The following is an 18,310-nucleotide window of genomic DNA, read 5'->3' as shown; positions in this document are numbered from 1 at the left end:
CAAAGACTTCTAGAGCTATTAATTTACAGAAAACAAAGGAATATACTAGCATGTACCAGAGGTATATATTCAGGAAAGGCTAACCCCAGGAGAAAATTCCAACTTCTATAACAAATATACTGAAAATTAAAATTAAAAAATGCAGAAGGAAGCCAGATGGTAGTGGCGCATGCCTTTGATCTCACTTGGATGGCAGAGGCAGGCAGATCTCCATGAGTTCAAGGCCAGCCTGGTCTACAGAGTGAGTTCCCAGACAGCCAGAGCTACACAGAGAAACCGTCTCAAACAAACCAAAAAAAAAAAAAAAAAAAAAAAAAAAAAAAAAAAAAAAAGGGAACAAAACCACAGAAGGAAAACCCAGAGATTCTAGAAAAATTAAGGGACCAATCTCAATTCTGGGACTTTACTTGAAGTCTTGACTAAAACAGTTAAAAATCACAAACACTTAAAAACATGGCCCAGTGGCAGCATGCTTGTCTAACGTGTGGCAAGCCCTAGGTTCCACCCCCAGCACTACAAAGGAAAGGTAAATGTAACTTTGGCTGGGCCTGGTGATGCCTGCTTGTCCAGAACCAAGGGAGAGGACTTTGAAGCCAATTTAGGCAACACAATGAGAATCCCCAACTCACAAGAGAAAATATTTAAACTCTAGTACGACAAAGTGGGTAGTAGTTGTGGTGGTATTGTGTTCCCCAAAATATTGTGCACCCCAATAAACTCATCTGGGGTCAGAGAACAGAACAGCCATAATATTAAACATAGAAGTTAGGCAGTGTTAGCACACGCCTTTAATTCTAGCCTTCCAGAGGCAGAGATCTGTCTGTATCTCTGTGAGTTCAAGGCCACACTGGAAACAGCCAAGCATGGTGACTCACGCCTTTAATCCCAGGAAGTGATGGCAGGAGGCAGAAAGGTATTTAAGGTGTGAGGACGAGGAACTAAAGCTGGTTAAGCTTTTAGGCTTTTGAGCAGCACAGTTCAACTGAGAGGCATCCAGTCTGAGGAATAACATCAGCTGAGGAACTGGCAAGGTGAGGTGGCTGTGGCTTGTTCTGTTTCTCTGATCTTCCAGCATACACCCCCAATACCTGGCTCCATGTTTGATTTTATTAATAAGACCATTTAAGATTCACGCTACAAGTGGTGCCAGAGTGGGTTGGTATTTATTGGCCTGGAAGAATCCTTGTCCAGTGTGATGGGTGTTTGATCATTCAGTGATGCTGAGAATCTAAACATCTTATGGTTTTAGAGAAACATCTGTGAAGCTGGACAGTACAGTATAAAGTATCTCATCTGGACTCCACTCTGAGGGGGTGGAGCAGGACGTTCTGCGGTCCTTCCTACTTTTCTCCAGGTTTAAGTTTATTTATTTTAACACTTGAAAACTTTCCTAAAAGTCCATATTGCTTTGGACTGTACATACTAAAATACTAACAAAGTAGTATGGCATCCCAATTTGCTTCCAAAATACCAGGTGATGGGTGTGGGCAGAGACCAAACAAGGTGAGGCACTCGGATGCTGAGTCTGACCCTCCAGACCCTGACATCAGAGGAGAGGATGGCCTTCGGCCAAGGGCAGCCTCTGTCTGCCTCACTGCATCATGGAATGGCAGGAACAGCTGGAGTGCCATCTGTGGATGGCCATGAGAGGCTGTCCCAGGGCGCTCACCCCAACAGCTCATCTCCTCTGACGAGACCCAGTCACCAGCTGAGTACAAGGATGTGGCAAGCATGTCCACTACCCCTGGAATGTGTCACAGTGAATAAAATCAATTCAAACCATGCTAAACCTAGTGTGGCCTCACGTGCGGCAGATGAAACAGTCACAACCACCACTGCACTGTGAAATCCTGGAGGCAGAGAAAGGATGAGGAGCCGGGGTGTACTCCATAAAGCCACTGGGATCCAGCCCTTGGGGCTGGGGATCCCCTAACTCCTTATGAGTGCGGCCAGCAGGCTGGAATCCATTTCCCTCACAGTCTACTAATGTGTAAAAGGTTTCTTGCCCCAGCCTGGCTCCTCATGGCCAGGTGTTACTGGCTTTGTGTACTGACACCTGTTTTCTGAGCAGGCAGGCTGCCCAGGGACAGGTCAGGAAAGCACGTGCTTCGAGGTCCAGTTGCATCAAGACAAGGAATGAGGAGAAAGTTACCTCACCTTGCCCCCGATCATAACAGTCCTGGGCACAAAGGCCTTGGCTGGATCCTTCTTTATTCCTGGAGGGCAAACAGAAGAGGCAACTTTACCAGACGGTCCCTGCCCAGCTCCCCAGGGTAGCCTAGCAAGAGGCACATTCATCAGACTGTGTTTTCACCTAGGACATACACAGCTGTGGCTAAGTACCTCTGTAGGAACCTGTCACTCAGAGGAACAAGGCCTCCCTAGGCTTTGCATTTGCACACCAGGCTGGCGGAGAAGGCGGTCTAAGACCACTGGTGACAAATCACGCAGTATCCTGAGCTTGAGGAAAGCTACCCACATGGTTCCAAAAATAAATGTCAACCCAGGAGCTGTTTGCCTGTGGTCATGAGGAATCAAAGGCCTGTATGAAACATGCACTGGGTTCTCCAAACGTGTTTTTCTTTTCTTGCTATTTTGCTATGGTTACTATGTGCTCATGTGGGGAAGGGTGGGTGTGCATGTGCTGCTGTCCACATGTGGAGGTTGGTCTTCTTTGACCGTTAGGGACAGAATCAGGTTTTCAGGCTTCTGCAGAAAAGCTTTTCCTTGTCAGGCTGTCTTGCCAGTCCTTAAAACACATTTTAGACACATCATTTTAATGATAGTGAGAAAGGAGGTGACCTCAGGATTGTAGTCTGGCACCATTAGCCCTTGAAACGTGAAAGTCCCCCCACTGCCTGTGTGTGGCGTGTGTATGCTATCTGTCATTTGGAAATGCCCCAAAGGCCCCTGCGCCAAAGGCACAGTCACCAGCACACACTGTCAGGAGGAAGTAATGGAGCCTAGTGAGGCTTGTGGAAGGAAGTTAGTCACAAGAAGGCTGCCCTTGAAGGGGGCATGGAGAGAGGCCTTCTCCTGTCTCTGTCTCCTGGTTGTCATGACATGAACAGGCCTCTCTGTCCATGTGTTCCCACTGTGAGATGTGTGCTACCCCTGGGCCAGGTGACCGAAGCCTGGAACCATGAGCAGGAACAGGCTGTCCTCCTTAAAGGCTGAATCTCAAGTCTTCTGTCACAGAGGCCCCTTCACTTCACAGACTGAGAAGCTCGCACCCGACATGTTCCTGTAGAGATCTGGTCAGAGGCCTGAGACACGGTGACCACTCATACCCATCCATTCACACATTTCAATCAGGGGTGAGAGTAACAAGCATCCCCAGACAGCCGTTCAGCAGCCAAAGCTAAGGAGTGAGCTTACCCTTGGTTCTGTGGGAACATGGATGTTTTATTTCTAAACTTCCCACTTTTGGAAAACAGGCAGAATAACAGGAAGAAAAGAGAACGGTAAAAAGGAGGCTGGCCAGGGTGGCTACACCTATAGGCAGACACTTGAAAGGCTGAGAAGGGATTTTTTTTAAAAAATTTAAAAAGCCCAGGAGTTCAGGACTAGCCTGGGCAACAACATAGCAAGACTCTTTCTCTTAGTAAAAAACAAAACAAAACAAAAACAAACAAACAAACAAACAAACAAAAAAACCCACAAATTACATCATCACCAAAACTACCAAAGTGGACACCAGGCAAACTTCAGATCACTTAGCAACTCCTATCAAGGACAACAGGTGTGGAGGACACCAGGGTCTCAGGAATCTAACAGGTCCTGTCTCAGGGCGGGCCAGACGTCAGCTGGACTACCCACAAGGCGAAGGGCCATGTGCTAAGGAAACGTGGCTCAGACTCGTTTCTGGAGGAAAGCCGGAAAACTGCCCTGGCAGAGGAATCTCCTACCGCATCCTCCTGGGCATCCAGCTCATTCCGAGCTCAGGAATAGGTGGCCTGTAGGCCCAAGCGCCCAGACACAATGAAGAATAAGCTGTTTACATGATCAAAACAAAACAAAACCAAACCCAGAGAGCAGGGCAGGAGAGATGGCTCAGCGGTTAGGAGCACTGGCTGCTCTTCCAGAAGATCTGGGTTTGGTTCTCAGCACTCATATGGCGGCTCTAGTAAGTACAGTCTTTCCAAACAAGACAAACTTCATTCTAGAAATCATAAACTTAAAAACTAAAATGAGCTAAGACCTTGCCTGGAAACTGTACAAAGCCCCACCTGCACTGAAGCTCGACAGACTGTTCTTGGCCTCCGCAAACAAACAAACAATGCACGTTCCAGTCCTGAGGTTTTCCAACCTCAGGCTCCAATACCGAGCACTTAGAAAACCCAGCAAAGGAACCATCTCTCTCATACATACACACACACACACACACACACACACACACACACACACACACACACACACACACACACACGGCAGGGGTTGAGGATGGAGCCCTGGGCCACCTGTGGCTCTTGAGGGAGGGCGGGCGGGCGTCGTCGCGGGGACCTGGAACTCACGGTTGTACAGGGTGATGATGTGCAGGCAGTTGAGCAGCTGTCGCTTGTACTCATGGATCCTCTTCACGTGCACATCAAACATGGAGGCGGGGTTGATCTTCACCTTGTAGTCCTTCTCTAGCAGGGCGGAGAACTTCAGCTTGTTTTCCTGAGAAACGCAAGATGGAGACTGTACAGACACGGGAACTGCCTGCAAGCTCTCCCAGGCCCCCCAGCACCCCCCCTTTCCACCTGACCCAAGAAGCTCTCGTCTCCCCAGAAACCAGCGTGGACAACACTGGGGGCTTTAGAGACCAGAGCTGGGGACGGAGACAGCATTGGGAGAGAGTGGGGAGCAGGCAAACGTGGACGACCGTGAAGACGGATGCGCGGGCCACACAAGTAAGTGAAAAACGAGGGCCAAGTCCAGACCTGGAGCTACGCAGAGAAGGGAGAACTAAGTAAAGGGGCCACGGTGTCCTGCAGGCACAAAAAGCAAGGGGGGTCAGTGGGAGGGCGGCACAGTGGGGAGAAGTGGCTGGAGAGAGGGCCTTGGAAACTCCGCTCTGCCACGGATGACCAAGACACAACTTCCTGCTGCCCCAAATGCTGCCGCCAGCATCCCTGCCAGAGGGCACCACAGGGGGACCTTCCTAGGTTCTGTTGAACCGGAGGTGCCAGTGACCTGACCAGGGACTATTAGAGGCCACAACCTCAGCTCTCCCAGATGAAAACGGAATGCCCCTGCCGGTGGCTTCCAGGGGCTTCTCCGCTTGTTGCTGATGGAGGAGCAGAGTGAGGTGAAGACTCATGTGCCAGGCCTACCTGCACGACCCTGAAGATGAATGAGTCCTTGTCTGGAGAGCTGAGGGAGGTCCTGAGCCGGGCCTACCCAAGCCCCAGATGCTGAGCCTGAGGGAGGCAGACTGCAGGCCGAGGAAGCATACCTGCTTGATCTTGGCTATGTCTCTGATGAAGGCCTCATCATCTACCAGTGACAGCAGCTTCTTCAGTTGGCTCAGATCAGTCAGGAAACCTTCCCCGATTCTCTGGGTTAAGAGAACACACGAGTCCTGTTCACCACACCTCAGCCATCATGAAGCTTGTCCCTCCATCTGTCACCCTCCACTCTACTTTCTCTGGGATCTGCCTGCCCTTCTGGGCCCTCTCTCCTGCCACCCCCTCTCACACCCACAGTCATATGGCCACTAGGACGCAACAAACTCACGAGCCTTGGCAGTTCCCACTGCCCAGCATCTCCTGCTTGACACACCCTGTCCCAGGTGATGCCTTGGACCAGCAGAAAAATTCTTCCTTCCAACCTCCACCACCATGAGCCAAGAGGCTGCCTTCTCATTACCATAGCAACAATCATTTCCAACACATGCCATTAAGGGCCTTCCCGCTGTCTGCCTCCCACAAGCCCTCCCACCCCCTCACCCCCGCCTCTCCCACAAAAGGTCTGGTGCTGTATGGACACTGTACTGGCTTCCAGACTCCTTCGGGGCATGGGTACTCTACCAGATCTGTCCCCAGAAAAGCTGCTCCAGACTTCCCTGGCTTTTTCAGAGCCTCCTTCACCCTGCCCACCAAGTTCCATGTGGACTCTTTCCCAGCCTCAGGGCACTGTGCCCTTCAAGGGAGGCCTTAGGTCTACTCTGTAGTCCTGACTCCAGCAGAGCGTCTGACACATGGAAGCATGTGATTAGGGCCCTAAGATGCTCGGGGTACAACCTCATCTAGTCCTCTCAGGCTGGTGGCTGCCACTCAGCCACATCCCAGGCCTTCCCAAAGCCCAGACTAGCTTTCAAGCTGGCACATAACCAGAGCGGGGCCATTATGGTGTGCTGAGGGGTCTCTAATGCTCCTGTACCAGGAACCCTGCTGGACATGAAAGAAATATTCTTACTAGTTCAACAGCCACTCTGGGAAAAGCTTGGTGAGTCTAATTGTGCCCACTGCTCCTTTCCAGACTGGCCTAGTACCTCACAGGACAGAGAGCAGGGCCAGGGACTCACCTCCACGATGACGTCCGCCAGCCCCGGGTTGCACAGCAGCAGCCACCGTCGGGGTGTGATACCATTGGTCTTATTCTGGAACTTCTCTGGCTCTAACTCATAAAAGTCCTTAAAACTGCGGACACAGAAAGCGGAGACTTCTCACAAAGGCCGTTTTAAACCAGGTGAGATTGAGACTGTGAGTTTTTTTTTTTTTTTTTTTTTTTTGGTTTTTCGAGACAGGGTTTCTCTGTGTAGCTTTGTGCCTTTCCTGGAGCTCACTTGGTAGCCCAGGCTGGCCTCGAACTCACAGAGATCCGCCTGGCTCTGCCTCCCGAGTGCTGGGATTAAAGGCGTGCACCACCACCGCCCGGCTCAAAGATTTATTTAATTTTTTTTTTTAAGACTTATTTATTTATTACATATACAGTATTCTGCCTGCATGTATGCCTGCACACCAGAAGAGGGCACCAGATCCCATTATAGATGGCTGTGAACTGGGAATTGAACTCAGGACCTCTGGAGGAGCAAGTCAGTGCTTTTAACCACTGAGCCATCTCTCCAGCCCGAGACTGTGAGATCTTTACAGGCAACTTCCGAGAGGCCCCAGAGCTCAGCCGCTTGGTTTTCTGAAGCATGAGGAGGGTTTGCACTACCACTGAAAGCTGAGGCTGTGGGCTTGTGTGACTGTCATGTCCTAGGTGTCAGAAGAACAGTCAAGGTCATGAGAGTGGAGACTGAACCGGCAGGAGAGCTTAGACTCTGGGGCTCACTTTCCACACCCTTATGCTAAGAAGTTGGATATGGGGAGAAATACACAAAGTGCTGGACCAAGCCCCAGAACACAAGAGGGCTTCCACACAGATGATGTGGCTAAGGGCCCTGCACCCATGGTCTGCTCGACTGATAATGGTGGTGGATATTCAGGACTCTGGAGGAAGAACAGGAGGAAGAAACTCCTCAGTTGTATCACACTCCTCACCTCATCGGCCGGACCCAGACACCTGGCCCCATGTGGGGCATCCCCATCACCCAATCAGCAGCAGATGCCTCTTAGCTAGACATTTTAAGAAGGCAGGAGCACATGAGGAGGACTACTGGCAGCAAAGGAAGATGTCCCCCCAATGTCACCCAAGTCACCCGTGAACGAACATACTGGTGTGTGATGTGGTGGGGGCTTTGGGCGCCTTCACCGTGTCCGAAAGTGACTTGGTGGCATGAGGGCTATGTGCCACACCTTGGTCATGGTAGGGTAGTGGACAAGTCCAGGTTGGGCTGGAGATCAAAGAGGAACCCCCCTAGGCTCGGTGAAGAGCCCCTCACTCACACAGACTGCTTCACAATCTCGGAGTGAATCCTTGCCACACCGTTCACAGCATGGGACCCAATCACACACAGGTGTGCCATGTTGATTCTCTTGCAGTCCCCTTCTTCAATCACAGACATCCTCCTCAGGCGGTCCACATCCCCAGGAAACAGGGAAGCCACGTGCTGGAGCCAAGAACACAGGAAAAGACAGGCTGAAGATCCCACAGTAATGGAGGTGCTCCCCAGTGCCCAGGACACCACCATGCCTAGGAGGGTCCACGACTGCCAATCAAGTGGCTGCGATGTCCAGCCCTGAAAACCAGTGTCCTTGAAACTAGCCACTTACCCAAGTGTCTTCACCCAAAACCTAGCTCAGATGTGCTCACAGGGGCCCTGAATTGCATATTTCACCCAGATAAGCTGTATTGAGGAAGTCGGGACACCAGTGGCGTAGGAGAGTGCCATCCAGTTTATGAGGAGAGCGCTAGACCATGGCTCCTGTTGACCTGAGCAGCATTAAGCCATACTTTCATTAGGGGGACAGCTGTTCTTTCCCCAGTTGAGGAAGTCACAAAAAGGCTGGGGTATGGCTCAGTGACAGAATGATGGCATGGCAAACTCATCCCCAGTACTACACACATGCAAAGGCATGACAACTCCCCCAAACCAGAGATTTCCCTGCTCCTGTACCACCATCCTCTCTGGGGGTAATACAGACTAGGCAGGTTCTAGTTCTGAATCGCCTGGACCTGTCAGGACACCGCCAGTGCCTCCCAGGAAAGACACTCAGATTTACAGTCTGTTCAGAATGGACTTTTTAAAGAAGATCCACATTCATGCTTCCCATATACAGAGCAGGGGTCTCACAGGTCAACCTGGAACTCTGCCAGGTGACAGTCCTTAGCCCTCACAGTAAGATACCTCCTCTGCCAGGCAGGATAAGGCCAGTGTGGTGGAGCTAAGCGTGTGGTGTTGTCCAGTCCCTACCCCCAACCCACGCTCACATCCAAGTGCCTCTGGTTGATGGCGTAGATGATGTCCAGGTGCCGTGGCAGCAGCTTCTCAAACATGGACACTGGCCAGCGCTCCAAGGCCTCAGGCAGCACAGTGTGGTTGGTGTACGCACAGGTCTTCTTGGTGATCTCCCAGGCCTACACATCGAGAACAGTAGATGTCACAGGGCCACACTGGAGCCAGGAGGGAAGAGGCCCTCGTTCTATCTCTGCTCTCTGCTCTTCATTAGCCCAGGCTAGTCACCACACTGACACGACCACCTAACTTTCACATCCCACACATGTAAACACACACAGCAGACCCTATTCCCTGACCCTGCTCTCTGACAGTTACCTTTTAATTTCTCCCTTGTAACCCCTCTGCTGTTGGTGGCTATCAGACAACGGAGCAATTTTCTGCTAGTTCCCATTAAACTGTCTGACACCACAGGTCACCGTGTGGCCTGCCCCCGGGGATAGCCTCAATGCGAGTGTACACTATCAGGCCAGAGGGGGGCTCTGGTTTCTGAAAAGGAACAAGAAAACTGCCATATGGTTTTCTGGTGATCTAGTTAAAGCTCAACCAAGAAGATGCTGCTGCACCAAAGAGGAGGACCAAGGAAAACGGAGCCTCTAGACAGTCTTCAAATATGAACACTGCAGACTCCCCAACTGCTTTTCCTTACTATGTAGGCCAGGCTGGATTTGAACTTACTACCTTCCTGCTTCAGCCTCCTGAGTGCTCAATTATAGGTATGCACCACCACAGCCAACTAATATATTCCCGAAAGCTTAACACTTCTAGGTTGTTTGTGAAACAGGATATCACTATGTAGCCCAGGCTGGCCCAGAACTCACTATGTAGATCAGGCTGGCCTCAAATTCATAGAGATCCATCTGCCTCTGCCTCCCAGGTGCTGGGATTAAGGCATGTGCCACCATGCCCGGCCAAACTTCAAGGGGGAAAACATGTACAAGATCCCCAGAGTCTTCATCCTTGTCTCTTCTGATCTGTCACCCTTGCCCTGCTATGCAACTGTCCCACAGAGCATCCATCTCCTGGAGCCAGACACTCTCTCCAGGGCCTTGACACTCTCAACGGTGAATTCCCAGATCTCCTGAGGCTCTGGGACTAGCTCAGCCCATAATCACCATGTGTCGCACAGCTTGAGGTCTACCAAAGATGCCGTCCCCCAACCCTGGTCCAAGGAGGACACTGTCTTTCCTTTCTCACACTCACCTTATCCCAGTCTACCTTCTCCACATCCACCAGGATCCGCATGAGCTCAGGAATGGAGAGCGCGGGGTGGGTATCATTCAGCTGGATGGCTACCTAGAGTTCAGGAGGGGTGCTGTTCAGTTGTCTCACCCATGGCACCTGAAGTGGTGGACCAGGGTGTGAAGGAACCAGCCTAGGAATGTACTCTGGAGGAGCCCAAAAACTCAGAGGTGCAGGAGGGTGCTGCTAGCTCTGAAGGTAGCTGTGACCTACAGTCAACTGTCCCCTCACATAGCTGTGACCTGTGGACATACATGTCCCTAGAGCAGCTAGGCTCTGAGCAGGTGAAGAAGGGGACCCTCACAGGCCACTTCCCCTTATCTCAGATGGGACAGCTTTAGTTAGAATTACTACCGTGAGCCTGTCACGTGCATCAAGAGTCTTTCACAGTGACCTCCCTGCCTCTACTTCTGACACACCAGGGCTGCACTGGTTTTGGAAGAGACCCTGAGACTCATGACACAATGCTATCCTCCTCCTGCCCCTCCCGAACACGAGGGAGAAACCTCAGAAGCCTGAGGATGTCCCATCCCTATGACAATGAGCTCACTTCTTTTTACAGACCTTGTCTGGGAACGTCTCGAAACAGGTTCTCACTGGGTCCCGGCAGCCGAACCTGGAGGACTTGAACCTTCGAATGATGTCCTGAAGGGTGGCAGCCACCACAAAGTACTCCTGCTTCAGCCGCAGCTCCTTCCCCTCAAAGAACTGCAAAACAGCACCGCTGTGGCACCCAACACCAACACAGTATCTCCAGACTCTGATGGGTGGGGATGGGGGAGAGCTGCATCTTGCATTTGCTTGTCCCTTTCTCCCATGCTTATCCCTCTAGAGGGCCAGGGCAGGAGCCCTACTCGAGGTGGGAGGCTGGAGGGCTGCATGGTGGAAACCAGCCTGCCTGACAGCAAGGCCTGCATATAAACCTTCAGCACAGGGTCACCTAGTTAGAAGGTGTCTGGTCTATCAGTGGGAGTGACAAGCCCAGCTATGAGAAGTGCCATAGCTACTCAGGACCAGTTCTCAAGACAGACATCAGGAGACACCCCACACCTGAAGTTCTGGAACATACCTAGTCTCCAGGGACCCCTGGGGCATTTGGTTTCGGCCTCCTGCACTGACCCCTGTTACCATGTGCACAGACCTCCTGCACTGACCCCTGTTACCATGTGCACAGACCTCCTGCACTGACCCCTGTTATCATGTGCACAGACCTCCTGCACTGACCCTGTTACCATGTGGACAGACCTCCTGCACTGACCTGTTACCATGTGCACAGACCTCCTGCACTGACCCTGTTACCATGTGCACAGACCTCCTGCACTGACCCTCTTACCATATGCACAGACCTCCTACACTGACCCGTTACCATGTGCACAGACCTCCTGCACTGACCCCTGTTACCATGTGCACAGATCTCCTGCACTGACCCCTGCTACCATGTGCACAGATTATTACTTTGAGAGAAGAAAAATTCCACTTTGAAGCGTGCACAACCAATCAAGATAGGCAAATTCTGGTGGTTATTTTTGGTGTTGAGGACTGAGCCCAGGGCTTTGGACATGCTAAACATAGGGTCTACCACTGAGCTATGTCCCTCCCAGGGCTCCTCTGACAGTAACAAGCCACCAGACACTAGACCCAGATGGGAGCAGAGAATGCAGCTATGACCACCATCTAGCATGTGACAGGCATGTGCTAACACTCTTCCAAACATGTCCAGGCACTGCTGCAAGATGGGTGGTGCGGCCACTCCATGTACACAGAGGTCTCCCCCTGACGTGTCTACACTTCACAGAGAGTACACTAGCCACTCACATTATCGTTGGGATACAGGACCCTGGAGATGTTTTCAGCCAAGTTCCTGTCCAGGACGGCTTCGATGTAGTCCCCGACGTTGACTAGGGAGAGACAGAGCCCAGTCAGTGCAGCCTCCACTCAGGCCCATAGGTCTTGTGAGGCAAGGCTGATAAAGCTGTTCAGCAGCTTCCTGGAGGAGTCAGAGATGCCCCTGGGCCACAGCCAACATCATCTCATCACAACAGAGGAGCATCTCCCCTCACAGCGCCCCATTCCCGCTGCACACTACCAACCCCCAGCCCTGTTCTTGGGGACATGTGGTCTGAATGGCCTGGCTGGCTGGAGCCTGGCATCCTGTCTGCCCCACGTCGTGTTTGTAGGGGAGCTCTAAGGACCACCCACTTCACAAGTTGCCCCACCCCAGCAGAGAGTATAAAAACGGGGACAGGAGTGGTGAGGGCCCAGCGTGTAGATAAAACATCTAAACCGACAAGCGTACAGGGGCCACAGTGGGAACTTACAATCCTTCAGCTTGAAGTCATTGGGTGCCTTGGCGGACCAGAGCCTCATGGTGTTGACGGTGTTGTTCTTATACCCAGGCACTGGGGTGTCATAGGGCATGGCGAGTACCACCTGACCGTAAGAAAGCACACGTAGGGCTGAGTCAGCAAAGACCCCTCCCTGCCCAGTCACCATTCCCTGGCGGGACAGCTCTAGTTCTCCATGGTCCCTGACCCATCTGCTCCCACGCTCCTTCCTTCCCCTCCCGCTGGACACACTCATCTGTCAGAACACTTAGCAGAGTGCTGCCCCTGCACTCTCGGGGTGCCATCCAGACACCCTGAGCAAGGCCATCCGAGAGGGAGAGCAGCCACACTGACATCTTTCCCAACCACAGCTGTCTCCCAGCACCATCTACTTTAGTACTGGCGGCAACTCAACAATCCTCCCACGCTGGCCTCTCAAGGTGCCACAACACACGCACCCCACCCCTCCCCCATACACCCACGCTCTCTCTTCAGCCACTCTGCTTTGGCGAGTCCAGGCCCTGGCTAACTCCTATGGACACCTGCTCCCACTTTCTGACACCTTTGGCAGGGCTCCTCTTGACTGTACCTTAACCATACCCTCCCTCCATGTACCTAAATCAGCCTAGACAGAAGCACAGCTGCTCTGCCCTGTTCCCTCCTTGCCAAGTCGCTTTGCAAAGTCAGTTAGCTGACATCCATCAAGGACAGTGTGTCTGGGTCACCAGGAGTAACTTGGGTCTCCCCTTTCTCTTCCTATTTGCTGCCAAGTCTCTCTGCTGTCCTACACAGGCTCACCTTACGGAGGACAGGTCCAGTCACCCCAAGACCTGCCCACAGTCTTCAGAGCTAATACGGCTCTCATCATGTACACTGACCAGTCATTGCACGCATTTAGAACACAGGATCGCTTTTCTGCTTCTTTATGTATGGCCTGCATAGTATGGCTCTAGACTGTTCTGGCTCTAGACTGCTCTAGGCCCAGGTTTCCTATTTAAAACTCTGTTTTAGAATATCAAAGAGCTTCCCCAGCCACCTGGCTTCCATGTTTGCTTACCCTTCTCCACCACAGATAACTGAGGTCCCTATTCTTACCTTGTTCCCTGCATTCCCCGCTTCCAGGATGCTCTCCCTTCTCCAGGGACCAGGGTATGTGCTTCCAACCCTAGAGCTGATTTGTTCTCTTGCACTACATCTTCCCAGACTGGCACCACACAGGGGCCAGCTGGGAGGGAGGGACACTGGCCAAGGCCTGGCATACCCACCAGGAGTTGGCTAGCTCAGACACTACACAGAGCTGTGGGTCATAGGTGGTACCAGGAGACAGCAGTCGTCAGGGCTCTGTGATTTATCTGGGAGCTGTTCTCGTCCTCCTAGCCAAGACCTTTCTCCCCCGCAGGACAGGATTCTGAGCCCTGTCATTAAGCACTGGCTCTGTGTCATCTAGCAGCACAAGAACATTCTGGCTGCAAGCACTGACCCCAACACACAGCACTGGCTAAACTACTGCTGTGTGAGATGCATCATATTCTAATGCAAGGAGCACCCACTGAAGTGCAAGTATTGATGATGTGTGTGTGAGACTAATCCCTTCCTTGGGTTTTACCTTAAGTCCGCCAAAATTCCCAAAATGAAGTCAAGGTGATAACAAAGGCCCTCACTCAGGGCAGCCCTCTTGCTCAGCAGCAGTGTGTCCGTGGGCTGGGCCTCCATACCTGTGTGTCCAACCACAGGACGCCATCAGGGGTGTGTTCCACTCTCCCGTAGAAGTGCACAGGCAGCGTGTACTCGGGCCGTGCTTTCTCCCATGGGTTCCCATAGCGCAGCCAGTCGTCAGCTTCTTCCACCTGGAGGGGCAGCCGGGAAGAAGTTCTCAATGTGGAGGAGATGATGCCAACAAACCAACCCTGCTCTTGGGCAGGGCATGCAAAATGCAGAGGTCACACGGTGCCCGGCACCAAAACACCCGGTCAAAATTCCAACCAGGCAGGCCACACACACTACTAAAGCAACAGAGGCCTCCACTAGTCAGAAAAAGATACCTAAATAAAAAGACATGGAAAAATCACCCAAGTGAAGAACTGATGCCCTTGCACTATGGGTGAATCTTGCAAAAAATGCTGATGGAAGTGAAAGAAGGCTGGGCAGTGGTGGCACTTGCCTTTAATCCCAGCACTCGAGAGGCAGAGGTAAGTGGATCTCTGTGAGTTCGAGGCCAGCCTGGTCTACAGAGATCCAGGACAGGTTCCAAAGCTACACAGAGAAACCCTGTCTCATGAAACTAAAACACAAAACACAAAAAAATGGGAGAAGTAAAAGACAGACAGACAGACAGACAGACAGACAGGCACGTACGCACGCCGGGGAGACGGCGCAGCAGTTAAGGAGCTTGCTGAATAAGCATGGGGACTGAAGTTCAGATCCCCAGAACCCACAAAAATTATGGATGGTCAGGACTACTTGGATGTATGCTCTGCATACGCGAATGCATATATGCACATGCGCGCGCGCGCACACACGAATGTGTACCCATACATAAGTAAAAAGAAACCCATGCATATATACATGCATACCACTCACACATGAAGATGGAAAATGGGGAAAAAGCTACCTCAAATAAAAAAGGACAGTCATAGTGCAGAGTTAGACATGGTGGCACATTCCTATAATCACAGTACTTGGAGGTGGAGACAGGAGAATGAGGAATTCAAGGCCAGCCTCAACTACTAGTGAGTTGGAGGCCAGCTTAGGTTGTATGAGACTTTGTCTTAAAAAAAAGAAAGAAAGAAAGAAAGAAAGAAAGAAAGAAAGAAAGAAAGAAAGAAAGAAAGAAAGAAAGAAAGAAAGAAAGGAGGGAGGGAGGGAGGGAGGGAGGGAGGGAGGGAGGGAGGGAGGGAGGGAGGGAGGGAGGGAGGGAGGGAGGGAGGGAGGGAGGGAGGGAGGGAGGGAGAGAGAAAGAAAGAAAAGGGCAAGCCCTAAAGTCATTGAGCAAAATCAATGTGCACCGGGTGGGCTGTGGCCTGGGAGGTACCCCCATGGGAATGAATGCCTGAACACATCTCACTAGAGCAGTGGTTCTCAACATGTGGCTCCTGACCCCTGTAGGGGTCACATATCAAATATCCTGCATGTTAGATCTTTACATTATGATTCTTAACAGTTGCTAAATTACAGTTATGAAGTAGCAACAAAATAATTTTCTGGTTGGGGTCACCACAACATGAGGAACTGTATTAAAGGGTTGCAGCCTCAGGAAGGCTGAGAACCACTGCTCTAGAGGATGCTGCTGATTGGACCAACCATCCTCAAATCTGCATTTCCCCAAATGCAAAATCCACTCCCATCAGAAACCTAAAGGTTTGAGTGAAACAATTGTTTTTTTCCTTTGAATAAACAAGTGGGCCCAACATGTTACTTCGTGAGTTGTTGGCCAACTGCTTCTTTGTAGTAACAGGGAAGTCATGTTGGAGGACACATGCTGCTTCCTGCTGTGCTGTGCTAAGAACTGGGGAGCTCTCTCCAGGGAATGTGGAACACAGTAAGATGAAGTACTCTGAAGGTCTGTTTTGTTTTGAGACAGGTCTCATGTGGCCCATGCTGACCTCAAACCCAGGATGAAGCTACGGGTGACCTTGAACTCCTGATCCTCTTGTCTCCTCCTCCCTGAGTGTTGGGATTACAGGGGTGAGGCGCCATGGCCACTTTGTTAAGTGCTGGGGACTGAGCTCGGGGCCTTGTGCATGGCAGGCAAGCACTTAATCAATGAGGAAGCTGCATCCTCTCTGAAGGGATTTTTTGGTTGTTGCACAGAAGAATCTCTAGAAGTGTATCTAGGGTGTTCAGGAAGGTGACATGGAGTCAGTCACCATGCATCTTTTTATTCCCAGCAAGATGCTTCTGTGCATGGTGACCAGTCCTGCCTTCGGCCCTGTGGCAGCATTCCCGGGTCTGTCACTGAAAACTGTCAGTACCACAGCTGGTGTAATCCTACAGAGTAACCCTGAAGTCAGCTACCTTCCCACTTCAGGCGGCAGCAGGCCTACCCTGGGTCAGGCTCCTCAATCTTTCCACCAGAGAGCTCCACAGGCCACAGCCCTGCCTGTCACTTGCTGCTCTCCAACCGCTGCCTCAGTGGTGCTGGGAATGGAGGCAGCAGGTGGGAACCAAAGCTATAATAATTGCTTCCATTCTACTCCAGTCAAGTCTATGGTTTCGAGACAGGGTCTTGCTATGCAGGCCTAACCGGCCTAGAACTCAAAAAGTGAACCACACTGCACTCAAACCTGTGGCAATCCTTCTGCCTCTGGCCTCTTGGAGGGCTGGGATTGCAGGCATGAGTCACCATACCTGGCTTTGCTGCTTTAGCTATCAAACTGTCTCAGAGATGAACCCCAACAGCAATACCCTCACCCCCAAAACAAGCATCTCAGGACATAGCTCGTGGTGTCCTGGCCACCACTGTTAGGTGTCTGAGGCTCAGAAGTCTGGGGTCTTCTGAGGCTCAAATGAACCCATGTGTCCTCCGACATGACTTCCCTGTTACCACAAAGAAGCAGTTGGCCAAGGACTCACACAGGACCAGCCTAGCCAGAGCCAGCTGCTTCCTGCTGTGCTGTGCAGAACTGGGGAGCTCTCTCCAGGGAATGTGGAGCACAGTCAGATGAACTCCAAGAGTGCACACTCACTTCCATGTATGAACAAGGACTGAAGGGCCTGGAGAGATGGCTCAGCAGGTAAGAGCACTGACTGCACTTCTGGAGGACCCAGGTTCAATTCCCAGCACCCACATGGCAGTTCATACCTGTCTGTAACTCCAGTTCCAGGGAACCCGACACCAATGCACATTTGAGAGAGAGAGAGAGAGAGAGAGAGAGAGAGAGAGAGAGAGAGAGAGAGAGAGAGAGAGAGAGAGAGAGAGAGAGAGAGAATATGAATGAATATGAGGACTGGGAAGCAATGGAGACACCTAAGCTCACCTACCTGCCAGCCATTGACAATCTTCTGGTTGAAAATCCCAAATTCATAGCGGATTCCATAGCCATATGCAGCTAGACCCAGGGTAGCCATCGAATCAAGGAAGCAGGCTGAAAAATCCAACCCAAATCACAGATCACCACCAGAACTTGGACTGCCGGACCCCGAGGTTCCACTGGGATTCAGCAAGCAGCAGCTGGAGCTAGTGGTAACCATAGCAACCCCAGTTTTCACAAAAGGGTACACTTGAGTTCCCCTCACCCAAGAACAGGGGGCAAAAGTGAGGAACCCCAGAGATCATGCTTAAGTCCCCCCATTGCCATGCCAGCCTGCTCACAAATGTGCAGCTTGACTTCTGTACATTCAAAATCCACAGCTCCGCCAGCTGGGGCACATCTGACTCTATCCATGGGAGTCAGGCACAGAAATGGGGCCACTGATATATACCCCTGGCCCAGATAGCAACATCCAAACTCCACAGTCCTCTAGGGTCACTGATATACACCCCCTGGCCCGGATACTAAACATTCAAGCTCTACAGTCCTCTAGGGTCACTGATATACACCCCCTGGCCCAGATAGTAACATCCAAGCTCCACAGTGCCTCTAGGGTCACTGATATACACCCCCTGGCCTGGATACTAAACATGCAAGCTCTACAGTCCTCTAGGGTCACTGATATACACCCCCTGGCCTGGATACTAAACATTCAAGCTCCCCAGTCCTTTAGGGTCACTGATATACACCCTCTGGCCCAGATACTAAACATTCAAGCTCTACAGTCCTCTAGGGTCACTGATATACACCCCCTGGCCTGGATACTAAACATCCAAGCTCCCCAGTCCTCTAGGGTCACTGATATACACCCCCTGGCCCGGATACTAAATATCCAAGCTCTACAGTTGTCTAGGGTCACTGATATACACCCCCTGGCCCGGATACTA

General features: G+C 51.5%; 1 protein-coding gene across 1 annotated transcript in view; it reads right to left on the bottom strand.

Annotated features, from left to right (window-relative positions):
- Nucleotides 1–18,310, bottom strand: part of Pygb (glycogen phosphorylase B) — a 59,630-nt gene that overhangs the window by 8,451 nt on the left and 32,869 nt on the right. Inside the window, exons 4-15 of the mRNA XM_076570819.1 lie at nucleotides 17,374–17,477; nucleotides 14,109–14,240; nucleotides 12,388–12,499; nucleotides 11,885–11,967; nucleotides 10,634–10,777; nucleotides 10,031–10,123; nucleotides 8,803–8,949; nucleotides 7,818–7,981; nucleotides 6,512–6,626; nucleotides 5,441–5,542; nucleotides 4,515–4,662; nucleotides 2,158–2,216 (exon numbers count right to left, since the gene is read on the bottom strand). Of these exons, the coding sequence (XP_076426934.1) occupies nucleotides 2,158–2,216; nucleotides 4,515–4,662; nucleotides 5,441–5,542; nucleotides 6,512–6,626; nucleotides 7,818–7,981; nucleotides 8,803–8,949; nucleotides 10,031–10,123; nucleotides 10,634–10,777; nucleotides 11,885–11,967; nucleotides 12,388–12,499; nucleotides 14,109–14,240; nucleotides 17,374–17,477 (1,403 nt within the window). The remainder of the gene's footprint in view (nucleotides 1–2,157; nucleotides 2,217–4,514; nucleotides 4,663–5,440; nucleotides 5,543–6,511; nucleotides 6,627–7,817; nucleotides 7,982–8,802; nucleotides 8,950–10,030; nucleotides 10,124–10,633; nucleotides 10,778–11,884; nucleotides 11,968–12,387; nucleotides 12,500–14,108; nucleotides 14,241–17,373; nucleotides 17,478–18,310) is intronic.

This window comes from Peromyscus maniculatus, chromosome 4, assembly GCF_049852395.1.
Source record: "Peromyscus maniculatus bairdii isolate BWxNUB_F1_BW_parent chromosome 4, HU_Pman_BW_mat_3.1, whole genome shotgun sequence".
Classification (NCBI taxonomy): domain Eukaryota; kingdom Metazoa; phylum Chordata; class Mammalia; order Rodentia; family Cricetidae; genus Peromyscus; species Peromyscus maniculatus.
Note: the sequence above shows the minus strand (reverse complement) of the source record. Positions and strands in the feature narration are given on the sequence as shown.